Source organism: Acinonyx jubatus, chromosome B4 (assembly GCF_027475565.1).
Source record: "Acinonyx jubatus isolate Ajub_Pintada_27869175 chromosome B4, VMU_Ajub_asm_v1.0, whole genome shotgun sequence".
NCBI lineage: Eukaryota > Metazoa > Chordata > Mammalia > Carnivora > Felidae > Acinonyx > Acinonyx jubatus.
Genome location: NC_069387.1, coordinates 138824634 through 138851627, shown reverse-complemented (window position 1 = coordinate 138851627; position 26994 = coordinate 138824634). Strand labels below are relative to the sequence as shown.

General features: G+C 57.9%; 1 protein-coding gene and 1 long non-coding RNA gene across 2 annotated transcripts; one reads left to right on the top strand and one right to left on the bottom strand.

Annotated features, from left to right (window-relative positions):
• Positions 1–468: 468 nt before the first annotated feature.
• On the top strand, positions 469–25259 carry IL17REL (interleukin 17 receptor E like). Its single transcript, XM_053199558.1, has 17 exons — positions 469–2396; positions 6941–6968; positions 20047–20196; positions 20376–20485; positions 20716–20830; positions 21088–21132; positions 21387–21526; positions 21727–21798; positions 21879–21933; positions 22420–22583; positions 22652–22696; positions 22982–23039; positions 23231–23394; positions 23588–23668; positions 23855–23912; positions 24628–24816; positions 25090–25259. The coding sequence occupies exons 1-17, from the start codon at positions 2082–2084 to the stop codon at positions 25113–25115; spliced, it is 1815 nt and encodes a 604-aa protein (XP_053055533.1). The 5' UTR covers positions 469–2081; the 3' UTR covers positions 25116–25259.
• On the bottom strand, positions 14506–23196 carry LOC113602668 (uncharacterized). The gene is made up of 3 exons (XR_008288931.1): positions 21404–23196; positions 20028–21000; positions 14506–15147 (listed from the first exon to the last, which is right to left on the bottom strand). It is a non-coding gene; the product is annotated as an uncharacterized LOC113602668 (long non-coding RNA).
• Positions 25260–26994: the final 1735 nt, after the last annotated feature.

Genomic DNA, 26994 nt, shown 5'->3' with positions numbered 1-26994 from the left:
CCCCCCACCCCGTGTCCCAGCCGGAGGTCTCGGGGAAGGCGTTATTTATTCACTCATTTATTCAACAAAACTCTCGCTGTGCTGGTCCAGGTTCTTTACACCAACCTGGTGCCGAGTGAGGGGCGTGAAGGGGGTGCCCTCCCTGGGTCAGACCCCTCAGAGACAACCACAGTTGGACTTCTGGGCCATCTGGTCATCAGGGGGCCACTCCGGCTACAGAGGCTCCTAGGAGGGTGAGCCCCTGCATCCTCTTTGGGCCCAGGCTGGGTGTCTCAGCCCCCCCAAGCCTACATGGAACAGTGGGGCTTGTGAGGAAGAACCAGGACCAGTACTTTGTGGACACGGAGAGAGTCCATAGCCTGCCCTTGCCCCCAAGACAGGAGCCCCGGCGGGGGAGGGGGGAGCGGAGGGAGGGAGTGGGGGCGGTGGGGGGTGGGCATCCCCAGTATGCTTCTCCACACCCCCACCCCCGACCACGATGGCATGTGGTCGGTTGGATCCGCCACCCACTTCTGGTCACCTGCATCCCTTTGGCACTGGGATGGCGCATTCGGGGTGCCACGTGGTCACCTAGCAAGTGGGCCCATCCTGGGGCAGCCACAGAGCAGGGACTTGGGGCCTGAGTGGCCATATGGCCTCGCTCGAGGAAAGCCTGTGCCCTTGAAGTCATGTGGTACCCCAGTTCCCACTTGAGTCCACGCAGCGTGAGCCCCTTGGGGAAGCACATTTTCTTCTGACTCAGCCCATCTGGCTGACCCAGAGGCTGAAGGTGCTGGAGGCGGGCTAGACCAGGGACAGTCGGAAGACCAATGCCTGGCCTTCCTCGGTGACCCCCAGACATGCCAGCCTGCTGCCACTCTGCTACTCAGCACAGTGGCTGGCGTCGGGCTCTCCCTCTCCTGGGCATCGCGGCCACAGGGGAGCACACGATAGGATAGGAGCCCCATCTCTGTTCGCTCTGCCTCACCAGCAGCGTGCGGTGGGGTGCCCAGAGCCCAGCAGGGACCACAGAAGTCCCAACCCGTGCATGCTATAAACCAGATGGGGCAGAGTTGAGGCCCTGGCCCAGCATGGAGGGAGGCTGGGTTGCAGGCTCTGGAGACTGGGCCAGGGTTGCGGGAGGGCAGGGACCACGGCCTTGGGCGATGTTCATGGGCAGGTGCTAGGGGCAGAGGCTCCTTCGTCCTGGGTCACTTCGTGGAGCACGTGGGCCGGTGCAGCTGCACCGTCCCAGGGGCCCACCCGTGCAGGGCGCCCAGCCTGGGGATGGTGCCACTCAGAGTCAGCTCCCCTCCAAACCTGGGGTGCCCTGTTGGGGTTCCAGGCAGATCCCTAGCCGTCTATCACTTCACGTGCCCCCACTCGGAGCATGGTGCCCCCCCCCCCCCCAGGGTCGGAGACGCTCACACCTGCCCACCAGATGCAGGAAGGAGCCCAGACACGGAGTCTGGGCTTGCCCAGGCGGGGAGGAGACACAGGGGTCCCAGAGCCATGCCTCACTTCTTTCCTTCCTGCTGCCCTGAACGGAGGCTGGAGCAGACTAGGTGCCATGAGCTTCTGCCTGGAAACGTCCATACACAGAAGGATTCAGATGAGAAAAAAAGGCACAGGGTGATTCCTGAGCAGAAGCCAGGCCCCGGGTGTCGCCCTCTGGGGTGAGGGCTCGGCGGAGGGGGCAGCCTCTCACGTCTGAGGGGTGACGGGGACACGCTGGAAGTGGTGTGGGGTCCCAGGTCCCGCTCCAGGAGAGAGTTCTCCTGCACGGTTGGCTCTTGGTACCTGGGAAGACCCAGCCAAGCCTAACAACCGGGGTCATCGGCCCCCCATCCATCTCCCACCATCAAGATGAGTGCCTGAGAAATGGGGGTACACCCAGGAGCCACGGGGCACGGGGGACAGCTCCCCAACCCCATGGGCGCACAGCCAGCCCTGATCCAGAGACTAGCCCCGAGGGGCACCCAGTAACCTGAAACCCCAAAGACTCGAGGTTCCAGATGCCTCCTTTGGCACCCTAAAACTGCGTGGGCCTCTGGCCAGAGTCCGAAGGCCCCACAGCCCGAGCCAGGACCTGGCAGGAAGTTATGGGGCTGTGGTTTCAGCCAGCCCACTTGGGCTCCTTTCCACCAGGATGGGGAGTGTCTGCCCCAGGGAGCAAACTCACTCAAGACTCTCCCGTTTGTCTCTGGGGCTGGAGTGCAGGCTGCGCAGGCAAGCGGCAGCTTCACAGGACCTCCCGCAGGCTCACCCCCATGCGCGCGCACACCGTGCTCCCTGGCAGCTGTCACTCGGGCCGGATGCCCGCTGGGCACGCTGTGGCGCTCCTGGCCCTGACCTGGAGCACTTACCGGAGCCTGGCCATCCCCCAGATTGCAGAATGTGGCCTCTCCTGTTCTCAGGTGAGCCCCGGCCCCCCCCCCCCCACCCCTGTGCTGTGCATGGTCAGGTGGCCTCCCCGGCTCTCCGGTGCGAGGGCGTCGGTTCCTCCACAGGGGGCACTGGCCGGGCACCCCCACACGAACACGGGCGGCAGGCAAGGGGCGCGGGAGGCCCTGGGCGATGAGGAGGCCGAGGGGGGCCTGGGAGCCCCTGCGGGGTGCCGGGCCCAGCCTGCAGCGCTGCCCTAGGAGATGTTTGCTGAGAGCCCCGGGGTGGGGGCAGGCTGGTGTACCTGCGAGCCGTCCCTCTGCCAGGAGCCTCCCGTGGCTTCGGCAAAGCATGTTTCGGCATCCACGGTGCGGGGCTTGCGTGCAAAGCCCGCTCCGGGAAGGCTGCGGGAGTGTGCCCCCCTGGACCGGAGGGAGCCGCGGGGCAAGGATGCAGCCCAGGAAGGGTGGTGGTGGTGGCGGCCCGGGACTTTCGCAGGGGCCAGCTGACTCAGCCTTACCTGAGGGAGGCGTTCAGCAGCACCGTGTCCCAGGTGGTGCCCCCGGCGCCCACAACTGGTCTCGGCGCGGTGGGGACGCAGCCTGGAAGGTGTCATGGGAACAGTGGGCGATGCAGCAGGGACATGCGCACAGAAAGGACATGAACATGGGGCGGAGGGAAGTCTGAGGGCCCACTGCGTGCCCTGTGACCTCGGGGATTTGTGTTCTAACTGGTACAGCGCACAACAAAAGATGTTGGTGGTGGTGACTGTGAAGGGGACTGGGGTGGCCTCCAGGGGCGGTGCCCAGGCCACCCTGGAGGCACTTGAGGACGAGTTCCCTCTTCTGGGAGGAACAGCAGCCTCACAAGCCCTGGGAGTGTATCCAGCAGAGGGTCCGGGGAGCTCAGCGAGGGGCTTGTGGGGGGGCGGAGCAGGGGGCCAGGCAGGGGCACCGGGCTCAGATCCGAGGTGCAGGGACCCGTGAGTGCCCAGGACAGTCTCCCTCTGGCGGCTGGTGGGACCGGTGGGTGCAGAGGAGACAGCTGGGTCCGGGGGGGGGGGGGGGGGGGGCGGGGAATGGTGGTCTGGGCCCCACCCACAGGGAGCTGGCTTGGCCGGGGGAGGATCCCGGGCACAAGGCGACATCAAAGTGGACCCTAGAACCCGACTTCAGTTTCTTGGCTGCTGGAGATGCTTCCTGAAGTGGGAGGCCCGGGGGAGGGGGGCAGGTTTCGGGGAAGGAACCTTGGTTTTGCAAGGTGGGGTTTGAGAAGCCCATCAGACATGGAGAGCTGAGGGTGAGGGCAGCTGGGTGTGAGTGGAGGCCACGCTGGGCCCCAGCCGAGGTCCCACATGGGGACAGGACGGGGTAGGACTTAGCCCCTTCGACCCAGCGGCTGTGAGGAGGAGAAAAAGTCCTGGAGAAAAAGGGAGGAGGGATAAGGGGAGAGCGGGGGCCCGGAGGGGGCAGGGTACGCAGCGCGGGGAAAGGGGGTCACTGCGCACTCAGCCAGGCCCCGCGGCCACCTCGGTGCCGGGCTGGGGGCGGGGTTGGGGGAAGAGGGGGTGAGGGGGCAGCTGAGCGGTGGGGGAGGGGCCCGCAGCGGGCTCAGAGGAGGGGTTTGCTCGGGAAGGGAGGCGAGCAGGGAGAGGGGGGCAGCCTCTGGCGACCCCCGCGCCTGCGCCCAGACCCTTCCAGCCCACAAGTTCCCACGGGAAGACTGTTCCGGGGCCTCGGGAAGCGTTCCGTGAAAACCGTCCTTGCTGAGCTGACTTGGAGAGCTGGGGGGACAGAAGCAGAGGACCCCAGAGCCAGCGATGCCCGCGGCGCGGGGCAGGGGCCTCGGTGCTGAAATCGCCCTGGTGCTTGGGGTCACGGCACCGTGGGCTGCGCAGAGCAGACCCGCTGGGGCCGGTGGAACCCAGGACAAGGTCCTGTCCTCCGGCTGGAGCTCGGGGCCGGTGGGGGCAGCTTGGGGGGAGGGCAGAGACGCAGATCCCGCCCCAAAGACATGCTCCTGGAGGGAGGGTCCCTGCGTACAGACAGCCCCCAGCCTGGCCCGGGAAGCCCCGAGAAGTCCGACGGAAAACCCCGGGGAGGTGGGGGCGCGGCTACTTCTCTGTCCCCACCCCACCCACGGCAGGGCCCTGGGGCTCTCAGCCAGCCCCCCCCTCCCACGCCCCACTCCCTGCCCCACTGGAGTTCCTGGTACACCAGCGACCCTGGGCCGCATTGCCCACAGGTGCTTTTCTGGCCTGACCTTTGTCCCTGCTCATCCCTCTTTCTGTGTCCCAGAGGGGAGAGGGTCTGGGCGCTGAAGGGCCCACCGGCAGACGGCAGACCGCAGCCACCAGTGGGGGTGGGCATAGGGGGGGATGTTGCTTAAGACACAGGGGCAAACAGGCAGTCCCCAGAGGGCAGGAGGTGCCCAATGGCCAGGACACAGGCATTCCACCTCTGGGGAAACACCCGGGCCCCTCTCCCTCTTGGAGCTCCGGGGTGGGGGTGGGGGGCGGTTTTAGGCTCAGGTCACAGGTAAGACAGTGCATGCCAAGGAGAGATTCCCAGCATCTGAGGCTGAGGCAGGCAGCGAGGGTGGCCAAGGGCCCAAGCCACTGCCCCTCCCTCATCCCCCTGGGGCCGCAGATGGGGCCCTGCTCCTGCTTCCCCTTGTCCCACCTCCAGGGCCTGCTGGACTGGGCTGCCCACTCCTACCCTCCCACCCCTGGGCTGCCGTGCCCCGGGGACCACTCCGTCCCATTCTGGAGAGGGCACCCCGGTTGGCTCAGCCCTTCCATCTGAGCAGAGCCCTCTTGCCACCCCCTGGGTCAGTGCCCTTGGGGTCCGGCCGTCGGGGTTCTGCTCCTCACCAGGGGGCCATGGGCAGGGCTGTCGGGGTCAAGGCATCCAGTCTGGTCTGCTCCTCTGACCTTGGCAGGTTTTGGGGGAACTGGAGATTGGGGGGGGGACACATCAGCAGCCTCCAGGGAGATAACGGTGGCCAGAAAATGGGGGTGGTGACAGCGGGGTGAAGAAGGGCAGGGAACGCGGAGTATAGCATCACACAGAAAACAGGTGTTGGTGGAAAACGAGTTGAGCTGACTCCCTGGCTTTTACAAATGCACCATCGTGACGTGGGATATTGATATCAGGGGCAAACTGTTGGGGCCACCTTCACAGCTTTTCTGTACATCTAGCACTGTCCCAAACTAGAAAGTGTATTTGGACCGGGGGTGGAGCAGGCGATGCGGCCACCAGTAGCCACGTCTCCACGGATCCAAGGGGCAGGAGTGGGCCTGGCTTGTAGTCTCCCATTTCCCCACCTGTGCTACCAGAGGCAAGTGCCGGGGCTCCGTTCTGAGCCCCCCAGCTGTCCGTGCTTCCTGGGTCCGCGGAAGGTCAGCTCTCCCGGAAGGGAACAGAGGGTCGCCGCTCCTCGCTGCCACGTGTGGGGCCGTGGCGCACAGGCCCGGCGCAGCGCGGTGCCCCGGAGCCCCAGCCACCCCGCCGCACCCCTGCCGGCACTCTCCCCAACTCCGCCCTGGGGCATCACGGCCCACCCGTCACAGTGAGGTCCGCAGCCTGGACGTCCAGCCGCCTCCCCCCGGTGCCCAGTTCAGACGCCCCCTGTCCACGGGCCCCTCCGTCAGGCAGCGGTCTGGTGGGGGTAGGAGCCGCGGAGGGGGGAGGCCAGCCTGGACAGGGAGTGTTCACGTGCTGTCAGCGGCCCTTGCTCCGCGTATTCCCGTGGCCCACAAGGCCCTTGAGCACGCCTGCAGATTTCCTGATTCCTCTGGGGTCCCCCACACCCTTCCTCAACGTCTAACCTAAAGTGTAGTTTCCCAATGTCTCACAGTCTGGGTTGTGGCCCCGGCCTCAGAATGCAGGCTCCTCGAAGGCAGGGTGCTTCCCCATGTTCTTTCATTCGCGAACCCCAGCACCTAATCAGTGCCTAGGAGGTACTCAACCAAGGTTCGCCTAAAGAATGAACTGGGGGGTAGGGGTGCCTGGGTGGCTCCGTCGATTGAGCGTCTGACTTCAGCCCAGGTCATGATCTCACAGCTTGTGAGTTCGAGCCCCATGTCGAGCCCCATGTCAGGCTCTGCATCGGGCTCTGCGCTGACAGCTGGGAGCCTGGAGCCTGCTTCGGATTCTGTGCCTCCCTCTCTCTCTGCCCCTCCCCCACTCGCATTCGGTCTCTGTCTCTCTCAAAAATAAACATTACAATTTTTAATAATAAAAAAAAGAACGACCTGGGGAAGGGGGAGGGGGCGCTGGGGAGCTTCCGGCACCGGGCACCAGCAGCGGAAGTTGGGAAGTAGTTGGCTCGGGGCCGGTCTATCAGGTCCGGGTCCCACAGTTTACTGACTGACCACTGAATGCAAGACCTTGGGCTGGGCTTTTGCGGAGCCAGCACACGAGGACACGGAGGAGGAATGGGGGACTGTGGCACCCCCAGGCCCCTGCAGAGAGTGAGGGGCCGGGTGACTCTCCTGGCCCTTCGGGGCTGGGTTCAGGGGGCGGGACAGCAAGTGGCGGGGCTGACCTGTCACCCTCTCTCGTTCTGTCCTCAGGGCTTCGCCTGCAAGAACCGAGTGAACCGTGAGTACATCTCAGGCAGAGGGGGACGGGCTGCCTTTCCAGCCCTCATCCACCCAGGTCACCAGGGTCCCCTGTCCCCTCCCAGGGGCCAGAGCAGGGAGGCCTTCCTGCTCTGCACGGGCCTTCCCTGCCTGCCTCACAGGACAGAGCGTCCCCCGGATGTCCCTGCCCACCACCTGGCGCACATGGGCAAGGCCCCCAGCTCACAACAGCGGTGTGCCTGGAGACACAAGTCGCCCCTTCCTACTTCGTTGGACGAGGCCACTTTCCAAAGGGGCCATGCAAGTTGCCACCCCAGCAGGAGTATCTGGAAACCTCCATTTCCTCTTGTCAACTTTTCCAGTTTTGTCCAATGCAAAATGGCCCCCATTTAAATATAGCTTCGTTGTCAGTCACGGCCTTGGCCCATGGGTGTGGTCTGGCGTGTCCCTGGGGTGCCCCTCCCACCAGAGCGCGTCCCCGTTTCCCGTTGACCCGTAAGGCCACGTACGAGTTTTCCAGTTGGACGCGGTCTCATTTACCAGTCTCCTCTTAATGGGTTTTGTGGATGTGGGGGGATCTTTCAAGAAATTCTTCCCGGTCCTGAGGTGGTGACACCGTCTCCCTGTTTCGTGCTTTGCTGTGTTTCTAAAGGTTTTCAGGTGTCGTTTTCCTTTAGCTCTTTAATTCCCTGGGGTCTGTTTGCCGTCGGGGCTCCATCAGCGGCCCGACCACTTACCGCTCAGGTTGTGCGCTTACTGCGCCCACGTGGGTCCGCTTTTCCAGCGGGGGGAGGGGGTGGCTGCCTCTGATCCCAGCTGGTTCCCGACGGAGCGGAGCGAGTCTCCCTCGTTCCTTCCTTTCCTCGCCTGTGCCGCGAGATGCGGTGGCGGTGCGCGCCCGCGTCGCTGAACCCGCAGGTGCAAACTGGACGGTGGGGGTGACACGGAGGCGTGGCCCCGGGTGAGCTGGCTTACCTGCGGCTGCGCCCCCGATGGCGGGGGGGGGGGGGGGACGGGGGCACAAAGCCCAGGGCTTTGGGCTGGGCTTTTGCGGAGCCAGCACACGTGGACACGGAGGAGGAATGGGGGACTGTGGCACCCCCAGGCACAAGGCCTCCCAGCCATTGATGACCCCCCGCGGGAAGGCGCACCTGCCCCCTACCCCGGCCCCTAGACCCGCGGCGGGAGCAGGAAGGCGCACCTGTTTCCCCCACCCCCAGACCCGCGGCGGGAGCCGGGTGTCGGCGCCCCCCCCCCCCCCCCGGTGCCAGGACCCCTCGTGAGACGGCCCCACACCGGGGAGCTTGAGGTGCCCTCGAGGCCGAACAGAGAACAGAGCGAGGACCGCAGAGGACGTGGACGGGGCGGGGGGCAACCGTCACCCCGCTTCCAAACGCTGCACCAACACGACAGGAGAGGGCGCTCTGTGGCCGGAGCTGCGCCTCCTGCGGGAAACTCAGGAAAACTGGTGTCAGGGACAGAGGCCAGACCCCTCACGGTGACATAAAAGGGTATAAGGAATTTAACAACGTCCCAACGGACAATGGAGGTGCACCAGAAAGGCACGCAAACTGTAAACTTTTATTTCAAAGTTAGAAATTCTCGGAAGCGAGGTGACAGCACACAGAATGAGAAATAAAGGAAAAATAATTTTAGAAATGAAGACTTACAGTAGAAGAACCTGCGTGAACAGACCCGATATTAAACACCCAGAAGGGATACAAGGTGAAAAGGGGAAATTTACAAAAATGAACTGAAAAAGAGGTTAAAATGATGTGTGAATAGATGGTATGTGTCGTAGGTTGGCAGAGAATGTCCAAAATATGGCTGATGTGCATTTCTTCTTTCTGAAGAAGCAAACCAAGGCCACAGAACAGATACTAAGAACTACACTTCCCGGAAGATTTCAAAAAATTTTTTCTTGAAACTAGCTATTGAAAAGGCAAACCATGAACCCAAGAATATGGATTCTGAATATCTAACACCAAAACGCATTCTAGTAAGATTACTGGATCATAAAAAGAAAGAGAGAAATCTTTTGGGCAGGTAGGCAAAAAGAGCAGACAACTTACAGTGGAAAGAAAAGTATATTAGATCAGACTTTTCAACATTTTCCACCAGAAGGACAGTCAAACTGTAACGCACGGTGCAGTGAATATTACCACAATGTTGTATTCCAATCATCAGACTTGCTAAGGGACTGGATCTTAATGATCCCAAACTCAAAATAGTGAAGATAATTATGTGACCCAGTAGAGGTGCGGTGGACACATCAGCCATACTGTAATGTATAAATGTGTCAGATCAACGGGGTTGTGTATCTTAAACTTACACAATGTTGTGCGTCAAGTATATTTCAATAAAACAGCCAACGTTTGTGTACAGCACAACAAGCAGGGACACCCGGAATATTTCCCCCAGGGGCCCCTATGAGGCACCTGCTAGGAATCTGTTCCCATGAGGAACAGCCAAGCCGCCTGATGAGACGAACGTGGGAATTAGGTGTGTAAATTACATACGCGGCTATTTGCGAGACTGAGACTGTATGTTACAAGACAGTGTGGAATGTCACGGCTTTATGTTCTGATGATGTAGGTAGGGAACAACCATGAAAAGTGGGGAAAGATGAGAAAAGTATATGCCAAGACATGTTTTTACCGTTTCTCATCATCCTGACTGTTGGTGCCGTGACTAAGACTTGCGCCTGTAATGTTGTTTGCATACAGCCAACGACAGTTAGGACGGGTTTGCCTTGTATTATCTCATGTCCCTGAGCATCCACATTTCAGCATGGAAGAAAGGAGAGGCAGATGTCATATAGAAAAGGCGAAGTAAAACCTTTACTCTGAATTGGTGACATAAGTATGACCTCGTGAGTCATACTTACATTTATATAAATATATTGCCACTCTTTCCACAGAAAAATTCTAGAACCAGTGACCAACACATAGCCATGAGCCTCCCTAGTGCCCAGACTGTGGTCTTAAAATACCATTTCCCACCAGAAGGAACCAGGCAGGGCTTCTGAGGGAAGGGGCTGATTCCCAGCCTGGGGCAGAATGAGTATGGAAGAACCTGGGACATCTTGTCATACCAGAGAGCAAGGAAGCTGTCAAAGACTGTGGTGCTTGTCAAAGGTACTTGGGAGACATCCTGAAGACCCCATTAGCCAAGTGGGTATTATTTGAGCTTTAAAAAAAGAACAAGAATTGCAATAAATTGCAACCCATGTGTAAACCCATGTATTCATAATGATAACGTTCAAAAAAAAAAAAAAAAGGGAACTCTTCATCCTCTCTGGAGGACAGGGAATCAATTCATCATCTTGAAAACTGGGAAAATAAAAGGAAACAATCAAGCCTTGATTCTGCCTTGTGTGAATGCCACCTTGGAGTAAGTAGGTATTCCAGCTCGTGAGTGGAAACGAAACCGTAGAATTCGATCACCATTTTGCATCTCCCGGTGACAGAAGTGCTGGTGACAGCTAGCGCTGTCACAACGTCACATGTGGCCGAGGTCCAGACACAGCATGCCTCCTTGTGATGGCATTCAACACCAGCTCTAGCCTGCTAAAGATCTAGACCCTGAGAGCAACCAGACCTCTGGGTCCTGCTGCTGATTTGCCAGGAATACAAGGGCCTCAAGACGGGTGCTGGGCTGCACCCCTGAAGGCGCCTGGCCGGGAGGCTGATTCGGCAAAGGGGAGGAGACATGTAGACAGACTGGATAAGCCAAGTTTGACAAACGGACAAGCCTCAGGTATAGTGTGTGAAGAGTGTGATCAAACCATAAAGAAGTGCAAAATCGTTACTACGGAAGTCAGCGTGCTGGTTTTGGAGTGAATGACAGGGTTTGATTGGCTGGGGACTGGCTGTCTGGTGATGATCAGGCCATCTGCTCTGTAATAATTCACAAAGCTGTTTTTTGGGGTGAGCTTTTCGGTATCTAAATTTCATTTTTACATTAAAAAGCTTTAAAAAAAAGGGTCCTAACATTTTATATGCTCTCACTCCTCCAATATGAATTTTTGATTATTTGTCAAATTTACTGAAAATATCAGTAGGTATTTTCCAATGTGTGTATTTTTTAATATTACCAAATAATTAACTCAGTTCCATGTTACCTGGACCATCAGTTTAGCCTCAGAGCCCCCAGGTTAGAGGGGCTTACCTCATTAACATAAACTCAGGTGTGGTTGAAAGTGGTTTGTTATAAAGGACCAAAGACACCTTCCAGGCTCTTATCTCTTGGGAAATTCCTAGGGTTTTAGGATCTCTGCACCAGATAATGGGCACAGACCAATATATATTTATTATTAGTTACAACATTACACATTTTGATAGGAATTGCATTGAATTTATTACTTAATTTGACACAGAAATGACATCAGAGTTGAGTCTTCCAACCATGAACATGGTATGCCTTTCCATTTATTTACGTCTTCCTCAAAACATTTATTTATGATCTTTAGAGGCAGAAGGATACTGTAAACGGTTTCCTTATTTTATTGTATTTTCAGGTTGGTTTTGCTTGTGTAGAGCAATGCTGTTTTTGTATATTGATCTTGTGCCCAACACATTTGTTAAAAACTCTTTGTTATTTCAGGGATGCCTGGGTGGCTCAGTTGGGTAAGCGCCCGACTCTAGATTTCACTCAGGTCATGATCTCACAGTTCATGAATTCGACCCCCACGTTGGGCTCAGTGCTGGCAGCATGGAGCCTGCTTAGGATTCTCCTCTCTTCCCTCTCTCTGCCCCTCCCCAGCTCCCTCTCTCTCTCTCTCTCTCTCTCTCAAAAAACAAAACAAAACAAAACACCTCTGTTATTTCTAATAAATTTCCTGTTGAGTCTCTTAAGTTTTATGTATAAGTAATTGCATATTCTACAAATGATGACAGTTTATAAATGTATGATTTTTGTTTGTTTCTGGTGTTATGGCCCTGGTTCCAATCACCAAGACAATGTTAAATGGGGAACCCTTGTCTTAGTTCTGATATTTATGGCAACGACTCCCAAGGCTTACCATCAAATATTAGGTGTATGAGGCCTTTGAAGTAGACGGCCTTGATCTAGACAAGGAGATGCCTTCCTTTTCCTAGTTTTTTAAACATTCTTTTTAAACTTTGTGCATCTGTGAAGATAATCATATAGTTTTTCTCCTTTAATCTTTTAATGAGGTGAATTGTCCTGATAGATTTCCTCATGTTGACCACACTTACAGTCCTGAAACAAATCCTATCTGGTCATGTCTACTAAATTATTAAATCAAGTTGCTAAAATTTTATTTAGGATTTGCAACCATGTTCATAAGGGAGACTTTTACTTTATTGTGTGAGCCTTTTCAGAGCTAGCTGTGACCTCTGTCCTGCCCCTTCCCTCCCCTTCTGGGACGCCCTCAGACTCATCTTGGCCATTTTACTTCTTTCTCCACATTTCTTCATGTGTCTGCTGTGTCCCCCCCACACCACACCCCCACCTTTTTTCTCTCTGCCGCCCTCTGGATCATTTGCTGTGATCATTCACTTCTCTAAGTCTCTGTTTGCTGAGGTCCAGTCCGCTCTTAAAATCGTTTGTTGCATTTTTAATTTCTATTTCTGTGGGCTTCATTTCTAGAAATTCTGTTTGTTTCTTTGGAATGTGCTTGGTCCCTCTTTGTAGTTTTCCCCACTGCACGTTTTTTCGAGCTTGTCTCAGCATGGTTGGTCTGTAGCTCACATCCGAGGTACCTGTCACCGGAAGGCTCTGGGGGTTGTCCAATGCCTGTTTCTGCTGGTTCTCCCTCTTGGCACTTTGTTTTCTGGCCTATTTATCTTTAAATATGTCTGCTCGCGCCTGGGTGGCTCAGTCAGTTAAGCATCCAACACTTGATTTTGGCTCAGGTCATGATCTCATGGTTCATGAGTTCAAGCCCCCGTGTGGGGCTCTGCGCTGACAGGGAGGAGCCTGCTTGGGGTTCTCTCTCTCTGCCCCTCCCCCACGTGTGCTCTCTGCCTCTAGGGCTCTCGCTCTCTCTCTCTCTCTCTCTCTCTCAAGGTAAATAAACTTAGAAAATAATTTGTGTGCTCAATGCCCTTGAGAAATGATTCTTGGCATTCTCCAAGGCCTACGATGAAGGGGCTTCTCCAGACCAGATTCACGTCTGTTTCTGAGCGGTACCCAGGGGTAGTGCCTGACTGTCAGGGCCATCGGGACCATTTTGAATTGAAAAACAGGTTGAGGTCTCTCGGACCTTCCTAGAGATGCAAACCAGGGCTGGGAACCAGCACCCTAACCCACCAGAGGTTGCGGGAAGCTCTCTCTTCCTCCCTGCCTGCTCAGACCAGCCACCGCCGCACGGGGCCAAGGGTTGGGGTGTCCCTCCCGGCTCCCCCCACCCAGGGCGACACGGGGGCAGCTCTGTGATGCCCTCAGCAGACGTGGCTTCCTGTGCACTGCATCCCTCTGCCCTTTCTCAGGCTGTGGCCTGAGGATCCTGATTCTTTCATCACCTTTCACAAGCTTTGGGGAGGCTTTTTATATGTACGGCTTTTCGTCCAGCAGTCGCTGTCTTCAGCAGCAGGCTGGCCCAAAGGGCTGGGTCCACCGCGTCGCGGGAAGCGAACCCCCGCTCGTTTTTAAACACACAGAAGCTTTCTTTCTCCTCCTCTTCCTTTGTCAATATGCATTTGAATTCACCATCATGTTTGATCAACTCCTGTGTTCCCTGTTCCCTTTTGTAACCTACTTCTTCCTTTTGGGGTCCTATTTCTGCTTTTTAAAATACATCTGTTAGGCCTTCTTCTAGTAAGGCCCTGCGGCAGTTCTGAAAACCGTTTAGAGACCACGTGTGTTTACTTCTCCCTGGGTCTTCGTGATAGACTCGGGGTTCACAATGATATCCACAGAATGACTGTCTTGTTTCCCGGTTTTGCACCACAAATAGTCTAGCATGCCTGTATCTCTTCGCCTTTCCTCTAGATACTCTCTCCCCATTTTGTCAGCTAATTGGGGACAAGAGCCTACTCTTAGACATTTTATTTTAAATAAGCAGCTGTCCGGGGTGCCTGGGTGGCTCGGTCAGTTAAGCGTCTGACTTCTGCTCGGGTCATGATCTCAAAGTTCGTGGGTTCGAGACCCACATTGGGCTCTGTGCTGATGGCTCGGAGCCTGGAGCCTGCTTTGGATTCTGTGTCTCCTTCTCTCTCTGCCCTTCCCCCACTTGTGCTCTGTCTCTCAAAAATGAATAAATGTAAAAAAAAATTTTTTTTAAATAAGCAGCTTCCCATCCATATAGTTCACTATTTTCCACGCTGACCACGAGCCTTTCTTTTCAATGGCTCTACCTTTTTTTTTTTAAAGTTTTATTTTTCAGTAATCTCTACACCCAGCGTGGGATTCGAACTCCCAACCCCCAGATCAAGAGTCACGCGCTCCTCCAACTGAGCCAGCCAGGCGCCCCAAGCCTTTTTAAAAAAATTATTGCTTTATTTTTCCCACTTTTGGTCTTGTATAAATTAAAATTTTTTTAAATGTTTATGTATTTTTGAGAGAGAGAGCGAGTGGGGGAGGGGCAGAGAGAGAGAGACACACACACACACAGAATGCAAAGCAGGCTCCAGGCTCTGAGCCCCGAGCTGTCAGCACAGAGCCCGACATGGGGCTCAAACCCACGAACTGCAAGATCATGACCTGAGCTGAAGTTGGACAGCTAACTGACTGAGCCACCCAGGCGCCCCATGGTCTTGTACAAATTTAAACTGGGTTGGGAGAAACCCGCTCTTCTGGGGCCCAGCTCAGCACGACATCTCGCCAAGGACACCACCTGCCTCTTGTGCATACTGTAGACGAACAGGAAGGAGGAAATTGCTTTACGGCATTATTGACATACAGCCGACCTAAAACAAACTGTATATATTTTAAATATCCAGTTTGCTAAGGTTTTACGTGAAGCCTGTGAAACCATTACCTCCGTCAGGATAATGGACACCACATATCTGCTTTCTTTCCATAGCGATTAGCTCACATTTTCTCAAATTTTAGACGCATGGAATCAGGCATTGGGTACTCTTGTGTCTGGATTCTTTTGCTCTGCGTAATGATATCTAGATTCATCCGTGTGTGGCGTGTGTCAAAAGCCCATTGCACTGGATGGCTACACCACGATCTGTTTGCCCACTCACCTGCTGATGAACATTTGTGCTGTCTCCAGGTTTTGGCTTCTAAAAACGAAACCACAATCAACATTCATGGGCAAGCCTTTCTCATCACTCTGGGGTGAATATCAAGGCATGGAATGTCTGCATCGTATAGCAGGTGTATACTTACCTTCTAAAAAATTGCCAAATTGTTTTATAAAGTGGTTGTGACATTTTCTGTTCCTGCCAGCAGTGTGTGAGGATTCTTATTCCTGGACATCCTTGTCTACACTTGGTGTGGTCAGTCCTTTCCATCTGAGCCATTCTACAAGGTAACACTAGCTCATTGTGGCTTAAGTTTGCATTTCCCTAACGTCTATCGATGTTGAGCATTTCCTCACGGGCTTCTTTCCCACTTTTATCTTCCGTGGTGAAGAATCTGTTCAATATTACTCTTTACTGGGTTGTTGGTTTCCTTGTTATTAAATCTGGAGAGCTCTTCACAGGTTCTGAATACGAGTTCCTTACCAGGTATATGATTTGCAAGTATTTTCCCTCAGTCGGTGACTCGTCTTTTCATTCTCTTACCAGCATCTTTGAAAGATGAATCTTTGGCAGGCATCCAAATGTTTTTATACGTTGTTTTTTCATTTTCATTCAGTTCAAAGTAATTTCTTATTTCCCTTTTCATGTCTTCTTTGTCCCAAGGGTTATGTAGAAGTGTATTGTTTAGTTTTCAAATATTGGGAAATTTTCCAGAAATATTTTATTGATTTCTAATTCCATTTTGATCAGAGAAGATGGTTTGATCTGAATCCTTTTGAATGTACTAAGACTTTTATGTGCCAAAATATAGTCTCTCTTGATAAATGTTCCATTTGAAAAGCATGCAGACTCTGCTGTCGTCGGTGGGGTGTTCTGTAAATGCCAATCAAGTCAAGCTGGTAGGTTGTGCTATACAAGGTCACTCTATTCTTTCCGGTTTTCCACCTGCTAGTTCTGTCAAGTATAGAGGAAAGACTATTGCAGCCAACTATAGTTGTGGGCTTGTCTCTTCCCCCCTGTAGTTTTATCAGTTTTGTTTTATGCACTGTGAAACTATGATATTATGTGTATAATATCAATTCTGGATGTTGTGTCCTCCTGATGAATGGTTCCCTCTATTACTGTGAAATGAATATCCTTATCCCTGATAATATCCCATTCTTGGCCATGAAATCCATGTTGTCTGGTAACAGCTACTCCAGCTTTCTTTTGATTAGCCTTAGCATGTTGTGTCTTTTTGCATTTGTGTCTTTCTATTTAAAGTGTATATCTTATAAGCAGTTTACAGTTGGTCTTGCTTTTCTGTACAGTCTGAAAATCTTTGCCTACCTGTGGTATTAAACATTTACGCTTAATATGATTATTGAGATGGTTAGGTTTTTTAAATTTTTAAAATGTTTTTATTTATTTTTGAGACAGAGAGAGACAGAGCATGAGCAGGGGAGGGGCAGAGAGAGAGGGAGACACAGAATCCGAAGCGGGCTCCAGTCTCCGAGCTGTCAGCGCACAGCCCTATGCGGGGCTCGAACTCACCGCGAGATCATGACCTGAGCTGAAGTCGGATGCTCAACCGACTGGATGTTGTGTCCTCCTGATGAATGTTCCCTATTATTGTGAATGAATATCCTTACCCTGATAATATCCATTCTTGGCATGAATCATGTTGTTGAACAGCTACTCCAGCTTCTTTGATTAGCCTAGCATGTTGTGTCTTTTGCATTTGTGTCTTTCTATTAAAGTGTATATCTTATAAGCAGTTACAGTTGTCTTGCTTTCTGTAGTCTGAAATCTTGCTACCTGTGTATAACATTTACGCTTATATGATTATTGAGATGTTAGGTTTTTAATTTTAAATGTTTTATTTATTTTGAGACAGAGAGAGACAGAGCATGAGCAGGGAGGGCAGAGAGAGAGGGGACACAGATCCAAAGCGGGCTCCAGTCTCCGAGCTGTCAGCGCACAGCCCTATGCGGGGCTCGAACTCACCGCGAGATCATGACCTGAGCTGAAGTCGGATGCTCAACCGACTGAGCCACCCAGGTGCCCCGAGATGGTTAGGTTTAATTGATCTTCTTCCTATTTGTGTTTTGTTCCATCTCTTCTTCATTAACCTTTTCTTGTTCTGCCTTATTAGTTTTCTCTCTCTCTCTCTCTCTCTGTGTGTGTGTGTGTGTGTGTGTGTGTGTGATTTCATTTTATCTTCTTAGTTGACTTATTAGTTCAAACTGTTATTTTAGTGATTGCTTTGGTGTTTTTTTGTTTTGCTTTTTGGATTTTTTTTTTCGCATTTATAATATACATCTTTAACTCCTTTGAGTCTCCCTTCAAGTGATAATGCAGCACCTCACAAATAGCCTACGATCCTACCCTTGGCAGCTCCACTTCTGCCCTCTGGGCATTTGTGCTGTTGTAGTCACACCTTCTCCCCCTCATGATTTTTTTCATCTTTCTTACACTTGGCACTCACCAAGCTTCCTGGATCTGCGAGTTTACAGTTTTCATCAAGTTGGGGAGATATCTATCACTTCTTCAAGATTTTGTTTCATTCCCCCTTCCTCTGGGGATTCCAATTACACGTGCATTAAGTCACTGAAGTTGTCCTGCCAATGCTTCTACTATTATACCATCATCATCATTATCTCTTTCCATTTACTTTTGGATACTTTCTATTGCCATGTTAGGTTCCCCAGTCTTCTTTTTTTTTAATATCTCATCTGCTATTAATCCCATTTGATGTATTTTTTCATCCCAGACATTATAGTCTTTCTCTAGAAGTTGGATTTGAGATCTATCTACATATCTATCTAATCTTCCATATCTATAATTAACTTTTCGAACATAGGGAATATAGTTATAATAATTGTTTTAATGTTCTTGACTAACGATTCTAATACCTGTATCAGTTTCAGTTAATCGATTCTTCTCATTATAGATTGTATTTTCCTGGTTCCTTGCATGTCTTGTAATTTTTTATTGGATGGCAGACATCGTGAATTTTACCCCGTGATGTGCTGGATATGTATTTTTGTTCGTACAAATACTGTTGAGGCTTTCCTGGAATACAGTTAAGTTGCTTGCAAACAGCTTAAACTTTTTGGGGTCTTGCTTTTAAGACATGTTGGGCGCGATGAGAGCAGCAATCAGTCTGAGGCTAATTATCCCCTATTGAGGCAAGACTCACGTGTGTGGCACCTACCCAGTGCCTGGCTGAGAACAGGAACTATTCTCGGCCCCGCACGAGTGCAGGACACTCTTCCCTCAGATCCTCTGGGCCGGTTCCTCCCCTGCCTCCGGTGGTTCCCTCACATGCGTGTGCTGACCTGTGCCTGGCAGGGTGGACGTTCTTCGTGGTTCTTTCCGAAGCCTTCTCTCCTGTCTCACACTCCGTCCTGCTAGTGCTGGTGCTTCGGTCGGCCCAGGCTCTCTGCCCGTTTCCTCGACTCGGGGAGAGTGCCAGGCTCCCCTGGATCCCCTCCGTCCACCACAGCCTGAAAACGCTCTCAAGACACTGGTGCATGTGCGGAACTCATGTATGTGTCCCCTGTGTCAAGGACACCGCTCTCCTTCTTTTCCTCGTGTCATGTCGTGAAACCACCGCTCCACACATTTTGTCTGGTTTTCCAGGCTGTGTCAGGCAGGAGGGTAAACCTCACCACCGTGACTCCATCTTGGCCCCAGTGGGATCCACGGAGCTGGACTTCTTTCCCATGAACGTATTCAGATCTCATGGAGTCTGTTTCTGAAGCCAGTCAGTATGGGCCCTGTTGAGTGACAGGCTCCACGGTGCCTCACCTACCACAGCATGTTTGCCCGTGCCCCCGTGGTCGGGCCACTGCCCTCCTGCAAAGACCTGCCTTCTCCATGGACCATCTGCTTGCATTCCATCTGGAGAAGGTCCCTGAGCGGAAGCAGCCTGTGGCCCCAGGCTTGGGGACAGATGGCTGCTCTGTGCCTTCAGGTCAGCGCCTCAGGCCTCGAGCGCTAGGGCCTTTGAGGAGCGTCCGTTCCTGCCTCAGTCTCACCGCAGAGGCGTCTGGTCGCCATCTTCCTCCGCCTCCCCCTTGATTTGCACATCAGCGCCTCAGCCTGGTCTGACAGGCTGTGGTGCCTGCACTTCCCCTGAGTTCTGTCCCCGGTGACGTCCTCCTCATATGCCCCGTGGGGGCCCTGGGGGTTCTGAGCCCCCGAAGCACCCACCGAGCACACGCACCTTCCCCTCCCTGGACACATGGTCCCACCTCGAGGTTACTCCCTCCACCTCACGTGGCACCAGGCCTGAACAGCATCTCTCATGCCTGCAGACGAGCCACAGCCCTGCACGCAGGAGGACACCCGGGCCGCTGACTCTGGGGGGCACAGGCCTCCCCAGGGCTCCACGGCTCGTGTGGAACTAACTCCACTGTCCCCCAAGTCCCCAGCTGCAAGCCCGGCCAAGTGAAGGCCACGACTGCTGCTCAGCCCCAGGGCCTGCCCCAGCCCCAGCCCCGCCAAGGCCTCCGGGCCAGTCCTGCCTGCACTAGGGCAGCCGCTGGCCCGTGAACAGAGCCCGAGGCTGCATGACATTGGGGTCATGACCCAGGGGCCCCTAGCAGGCCTTTTCTGTTGCTCATCTTTGAAGACGGGCGATGGGGCTTGCCAGCTTATGGGAAGGCAGGCTCCATTCACCCCTGCACCCCAGGCAGGGCAGCAGCTACCCACACTCAGGTGTGGCCTGCTCCTGGGCCTGGCCCCACTCCTGATCCCCAACAGACAGTTGGCTCAGGGGCGGGTCCACTACTCACTGGGGGCCAGCTCCCTGATGGCTCTGGGGCGAGATGGTGAGGACCCCTCCCCAGACATGCAGCCCGAGGGCTCCCCCCAGGCCGGGCCACCCACACAGCCTAACCGGGGTGCTGGGGGGAGAGCCCTGTGGCACTCACCCTCATCTCCCCTCCTCAGGGAACATTCTTAGCAGCTTCTGCCGGCAGTCCCCTTCGTCCATGTCCAGGTCCATCCTGGAGGCCCTGACGCTCTCCACTGCCATGAGGTGTGCCCCCCACGACGGTTGCTCCCTGCTCCTGCGTGTGCAGGCCTCCCTCACGCTGCACGGTGAGAGGTCTCGGGGTGTGCTGACCGTGAGGGGGCTGGGCTCCGGGCTCCTTTAGCCCCCACCATCCGACGGCCCGGTGGGGCAGGGTGGCCCCGCTAGACGCACATCGCGGAGAGAGGAGAGGACAGGATTCACCGCCCCATCTGACAAGCCCTGCCCGGTCCCTCCCTTCACCCAGAGAGCCTGCGGGGCCTGGAGGCCTGCTCCATGAGCCTCGACACCCAGGAGACCCAGTGTCAGAGCGTGCGGGTCTCAAGGGCCTCCCGCCGACTACATGTGGGGCAGCAGGTGAGGCCAGGGCCTGACCCACACCTGCCGGGCCACCCAGCCCAAGCCTTTGTCAGGCAGGAGCAGCTGTCCCGGGGCTGCCCCCCCCTTCCTCGACACCTGACCGACCCGATGCCCAAGGAACGGGCACCCTTCTGCGGGGCTCCGGCTGTGCCAGGCGGGGCTGGCCTGGCCAGGGGTGGGTAGGTGGAGACCCCAGGTGCGCCTGGCTCACACCTGCACCTGCCCAGCTCCAGGTGCACTTTGAATGCTTCAAAGTAAGCGTGGCCCAGAGCCTCTACGTCACCCTGAGGACAGTGCCCCACTTCTGTGGGGTCCGGCTGGACCAACAATACCATGTGGAAGGTGAGAGTCCCTGGGGCGGGCCCCGCACGGCTGCCTGCCGCTGGCGTCTAGGGACCGACTCGGGGTGGGACACGCGAGGCAGGGGGCAGGGCCCCATGCTGCACAGCTCCCAGCAAGCGCCTTGGCTTAGCTCCGGGGTCACGGCCTCCCTGGAGAGGCGGGACTTCTTTCTGTGGAGCACATGGGCAGAGGCCCACCCGGGTGTGCGGCTCCTGGGGACAGAGTGGCTGGACCCACCGCTGCCTATGCGTTTGCAGACTGCAGAGACCAAGACGTGGGGAGGAACCTGCCCTTCTGCTTTGGTGAGGCCTCCTCCCCGGGTGGGACCACAGCCCCGCAGCCCCTGGGAAGCCCCGCAGGTTGCTGCGGGCACCCACCGCCCTCCCACCGGGATCTTCTGCCCGCCCCACTTGGGAAATCACGATGGGTCCCCAGGTGCCTAGGGCTGGCAGGGGTCACCACCTCGAGGCTCTCAGGACAGGTGGGGACCTGTGTCCAGTGACCTCTAGTCCCAGCGTGGCCTCCACCTGCCGCCCGCCCGCCCGCCTTTTTGTAGCCGGGAAGTTCTCCTACTGGGTAGACCGCGGCCGCAAGGTCATTCTGGTACAGGTGCCCGAGGCTCCCGCGGACTCCGACTACTACGTGCGGCTCTGCCTCAAGTGGTTCACCTGTGAGGACGTGGGTGCCCCAGTGCGGGTGAGCCCGGCCGCGGACACCGCCTCCGGGCCCAGACCAAGTTCCGCCCCACACCCGAGCCCGGGCTCCACCCGCCCCGGGGCCGCGCCCCACAAGCCCCTGGCCCCACCCACCCCGGGCCGTCACGCCCCGCCCTGTCCCAGCCCAGGCCACGCCCACCCACTGGGCCCCCAGCCCCTGAGCCCTCCACTCCGCTGCAGGTGACGGTGAACAGGGTCTCCCGCGCCGTCTCTCTGCCCTACGGCCGAGAGCTGCCGTGCCTGTGCCTTGAGGTCAGTGAGCGTGTGGCCTTCACTGCGGGGAGGAGACGAGGGAAGGGCAGGACCTGCGCTGACTCCGGCCCCTCCCGCAGGGCTGGTCTGCGACCCCTGACGCAGTGCGGATGCAGGCCTGTCCCTTCGAAAATGGCAAGTGCCCCGTGGGGTGGAGTAGGGGGCGGGAAAGGTGGGCGCGTCCAAGGTGCCTGCCAGGGTGGGGGCCGGGCCGGCCCAGGTCCTTGAGCGTGCTTCGGGCAACACGTAGCCGAAGGGGTGTCCCAAGCAAGCCCTTTCAGCGGCAGAATCTGCAGACATGGGTGTGCCCGCGTGCGCGCGCCCAGCGTACACGTGTGCACGAGCCCCGGCCCCGCTCACCCGGAAGAAGAAGCAAGTGTTGTCGAGGGCGGCTCTCTGCAGGGTGGAGGAGTGTTACCCTGCGCTGGGCTCTGCTCCCTGACACCGCACAGGCACACGGACACACACACACACACACACACACACACACACACACACACACACTTGGCCAGGGCCCAGAGACCCGCAGGGAAACGGCACCTGAGTCTCGACGTGGCCCAGCAGTCCCTTAAGCAGGCGCTGGGCTCAGCTGACTGGAGCCCCCGGGGAGGGTCCCTGCAGACACAGAGGCACTGTGGGACGCCATCCGCTACCACCCCGGAAGCCAGGCACTGAGCTGGGAGCCCGCCTGTCCCGTGAGCGGCCACGTGAGCCTGTGCTGGCGCCCGGAGCCAGGGGCCCTCTGCCACGAGCTGGAGCACTCCGGCCGGTCGGCACGGGGCAGGGTGAGTGGCCACCGGGCGGGGTGGGGGTGGGCACGGACGGCCAGGGCCTGACCCGAGCCCCCCCGCAGGTGCAGTACCCGCTGGTGGACACACAGCCCCAGCTCTGCCTGAAGGTGAGTGGGCCGGCGCCAGCCTGGCGCTTAGGGAGAGGCAGCAGGGAGGCCGGCAGAGGGGTCGGCAGAGGGATGGGGGGGGGGGGCGTGGGGGCGGGGACGTGCAGCCACACTCACTCCAGACCTTGCCCGGCCCTGGGGTCCAGCCTCCCAGGGACCCCCGTGCCCCCCCCCCCCCGGTCTGACAGCGGGTGCAGCTGAATGGTTCTGCGGGAAGGAGGCCAGCCTGCCCGAGGCCCCGGCCACCCCCACCTGCCACAGCTCGCCCTCGTGTCCTCTCTGCAGGTCTCCACCAGCCGGGGCTTCTGGGTGAGGTGCCCTTTCGAACGACTAGGCTTCCCAGGTGAGCTCTCCATGGGGCCGCAGGGCAGGGAGGGCGCCTGGGCCTTTTGCTGTGCGGCTGCAGCAAATAACGCCCTTTTCTGCGCTCCGAGAGATGCCTCGTGGCCAGGCAGGAGGATGACAGGGTGCCGGGTCAGTGAGAAGGGGAGTGGAAGTGGGGGGGGGTGCTGGGCCTCAACCTGCACCCCACAGCCTGGAAGATGACTGTCCGACCAGCCGCGTCTCAGGGCCGCCTCCGGGTCACCTTCTTCTCGCCCAGCGCTGCCAGCTTCAAGGTGCACCTGTGTCACCAAAGGAAGATGTGGCCCCCTGCCTGCCACCCAGCGATCCCCGCCACGCCTCTCCCTCCAGCTTCAGTGAGCCAGGCGGGGTGGGCACCTTCCTGGGGAAGGTGGTTGACCCCTTGGCTTCCCTGGAGACCGCCTGGTGTGGAGGGGTGCAGGGCTGCTCTGCCGTGTGCGACGCCTGTGTCCCTGTGCCATGGCGACACACTACGGCCGGTCTTGCCCCCACCCCCACTTCCCGCGACCTGCCCCTCTCCCAACCCAGGGTGGCTTCATGGCTGACTCCGCGGTTGCCTTCGTGGACATCCCCAGGGACGAGGCTTGTGTCCCCAGCACCTGCATCCAGGTGGGTGGTGCTGCCCCACCCCGCCCCCACCCACCATCTCCAGTCCCAGACCTGTTTCCCTGCCATCAGCCCACAGGGGAGCTCCTGCCCCCCAAAGCTCCTCTCCAGGCTGTCGCTCTGGGGGACATGGTTGGGGTGCAGGGAGGGGGCCGCGGGCTGACCGAGCCGCCCCCCCTCCGCCTGCAGGGCTGGAGGACCGATGTACGCTTCTCCACCCCCCAGCAGCTGTGTGATCTTCAATGCAGTGAGTGCCGGGCCTGGGCCCCGACCCCGGGGGTGCGGGGGCAGTGGACGCTCACGGGCCGCAGGAGGCCGGGGCTGGACCCCATCCTCAGCTCGGAGCCGGTCGCTGGCTCTCACTCTCAGGGCGGGGCTGGTGTGCGCTGCTCGGGAGACTGGGAGCCAGTGGGGGACAGAGGGGCCACCTGCCTTGGAGTCAGGCCAGGCTTCTGAGCCAGGGCGAAGCCAGGCCGGATGCGAGCTAGGGGCCCGGCCCCACCCCCACCCCCGAGGTCTATCCTTGGGCACCCGTGGTACAGCTTCCTCCTCCCTGCGTGTCCACCACCCCCGGCCGGGGTTCTGGTTCCAACTGTCGGGGACCTCGGGACGTCCATCAGCCCGCCTTCACCCACCCAAGCTGCTTAGGCCCAGACTCCTGGGATCTCGGGCTTAGCGAGAGGCAGAGCGAACCGTGTAGGTCCTGGGTGTGGCCCAGGAGGGTGGCCTCTGCCTGCGGGGCCTGAGAAGGGCACCGGGCTGTTAAGTGGGAGCGGGCATCGCCACCTGCATGTGTGGAAGCCCTCTGGCTGCTGACGGAGAATGGACGGCAGGAGCCCTGGAGGGAGAGGGAGATGGGAAGGGGCGGGCTCGCACCCAGGCCTCCGGGCGGCTCGCACCCTTCCCAAAGCTGGTGGCCTGGCCAGGGCCTCTTAACACCCGTGTCTTCCAACCCCTCCCAGCCCCCAGAAGAGCTTTTCAGTCAAGTCTGGGCCCCCGTTCCTCAGCCAAGATCCCCTCCAGCAGATCACAGGCCAAAGGGGCGACGGTCACCCCTGAGGGCCCGTATCTGGGGCGGGGCTCCACCGCCTGCCAGCCAGGTGACCTGGGTGCTGACCCCAGCCACTGCCAGAACCTCCATGCCACACCGGGTGAGTCCCAGGGTCCCAGGGACCGGCCTGTGAGCAGAGAGACCGGGCTGCTTTGGGGGTCTAAGTGGACTGCCCCCGAAGAAAGGACGGGCAGCCTGGAAAGGCCTGGAACGGCCTAGAAGGGCCTGCCCAGTGAGCCCGGAGCATTTGGAGCCCATGGCTCCCTCTCCTTCCCCCGGCCACACAGCTGGGGGTGAGCTGGAGGAGGCTGTGCCCCCAGACAAGGTTGGTATTGTGTAGACTGAACCAGCACTCCCATCCCTCTCTTTCCAGCTGCCACCCAGGGGACAGCGGACTGAGGCCAGGAGCCTCACGGAGCACAAGCAGGTGCCCTGGCTGAATGCTGGGGTGCAGAGGGCTCACATCTGGGGCTCCGAACCTCTGGCAGCAAAAGCCAGGCCTCGGAACTTAGAAGTGGCTCGCCTGCACACGGGCTGTGGGGCCGGCCACCTTGCGTCTCCCCAGCCGCGCACAGCTCCCTGGGGGCCCTCAAGCTGGGCGGGGAGCTTTGGGTCAGATGAAGGGCCCTCAGCCCCTCCCTGAACCCCCTGCTGAAGGCCACGGAATGGCTGGGTGGGCTGCCCTCTCTGCTGGATGGCCTGGCCTCTGACCTGTCCCGTCTCAGCTTGGTGCAGGCTCCCTCCGGACCACCCGGGGTCACGGCCACCATCCCTGGCCCCTGCCTGAGCGCTGGAGAGCAGAGTGCGACCCCACACTTGCTACGGCTGACCAGGCTCCGTTGGCTCAGGACCACCCCCAGCCCCTGCCCAGAGCGCTCCCATACTGACTGTCCACATGCTAGCAGGGCGGCCCCCCCACTGCCCAGGCGGGGCCTCCGCCCGGCCCCCTGCACCCACCCTCCCAGAGCTCAGGTCACCTTGCGCAGCCCAGCCAGTCGGGCCAAGGCCGGCCACTTCCTCTGGCCTCAGGGGCCACCCGCCGGGATGTGCCCTTCCCAGAAGTGTCATTAAGGGCCACTGTGTGCCATCTGTGCTCAAGGACCACAGAGGGACCCCTTGGCCCTGCAGCGTGATTTCCACACCCAGGCCAGGGGTCGCCCAGCGGCCGGCCCGGCAGATGTGCCCCCACAGAACTGTCCTGCTTGCTCACAAGCACCGCCAGGCTGTCCCTCCTGCATCTGGAGTCCGGCTCGTGCCCACCTGGCCACAGTGGCCCCCCAGCAGGCACCCCGGGCCTGGCCCCCTTCCTGCCTTTCGGGGGGTGGGGGTGGGGTGGCTACAGCAGACCAGGGGTGGGCAAAACCAGTAAACACTTGTGCGCCGAGCTCGCCTCTTCCCTTGAGGACAGACACGGGGTCTGCAGGGCGACGGAAGCCCTGCGTCAGGTGGGGTGGGGGAGGGTTATGGCGCCCAGCTGTACCTGTTAAAATGGGGGGGGGGGGACGGGATTGCCGAGGAGGCGAGGGCGGAACCACAGGCCACAGACAGAGCCTGCTGCCCTCCCCCCGCGACCCCCACCACGTACGAGCCCCAGGCTGTCCCCCGAGGACACCCCATAGGCTGGAGATGCCAATACCTGGGCGACCTGCCCCGGGGCCACGTATGGGAGGGACAGTGGGAGGAGAGGGGTGTCCCGCTGGTTCACCCCTGCTGGCGCTCAGCCCGGAGATCCGCCCCCCACATTGAAGGGGCGGAGCAAGGGGGCGCCCTTTCCTGCAACCCCCTCCAGCCTCTGGTCCCGGAAAGGGGCCGTGAGAGGCCGGGTCAAACAGGAGCTGAAAGGAGGATGAAAGGGGGGTGGGCGGAGGGGCAGAGAGGCCTCACCCTCGGGTGCCAGGCCGCCCACCCCCATCCCAGGTCAGGGTTTCGGGGGTGGCGGGCTGTGGTCTGCGCTCACCACGTTTTCGCATCGCCCGGCACTTGGAGGCGAGGGGTCCTCTTACCCCCCCAACACCGTCTGCCCGCGGTGCCCCCTCCCTGTCAAGGCGCAGGGCAGGGAGGGGGACTGAGCGCTGGCTACGGCTGTGCCGCCCCTGCCCTGCGTTCCTGCTCCCCTCACCTGGACCATCCGGGCTCGGGCCCAGGGCTACCCCCGAAAGTCCTCACCTGCCGGGAGGTGGAGCAGGGAGGGGGTGCGGGAGCAGACCAGAGGCGGGCGCCTTCAGGACTTGCGGGAGCCCTGGCCTTCCACGGGTGGGGGAAACCGAGGCCCAAACAG

Excerpts from the sequence above, each read along its gene's own strand:
- IL17REL (XM_053199558.1), top strand. The coding sequence starts at position 2,082 with ATGGGGCTGTGGTTTCAGCCAGCCCACTTGGGCTCCTTTCCACCAGGA. Across the intron at positions 20,831-21,087 it reads CCAACAATACCATGTGGAAG|ACTGCAGAGACCAAGACGTG; the intron begins GTGAGAGTCCCT and ends ATGCGTTTGCAG. Across the intron at positions 23,395-23,587 it reads CGCCTCTCCCTCCAGCTTCA|GGTGGCTTCATGGCTGACTC; the intron begins GTGAGCCAGGCG and ends CTCCCAACCCAG.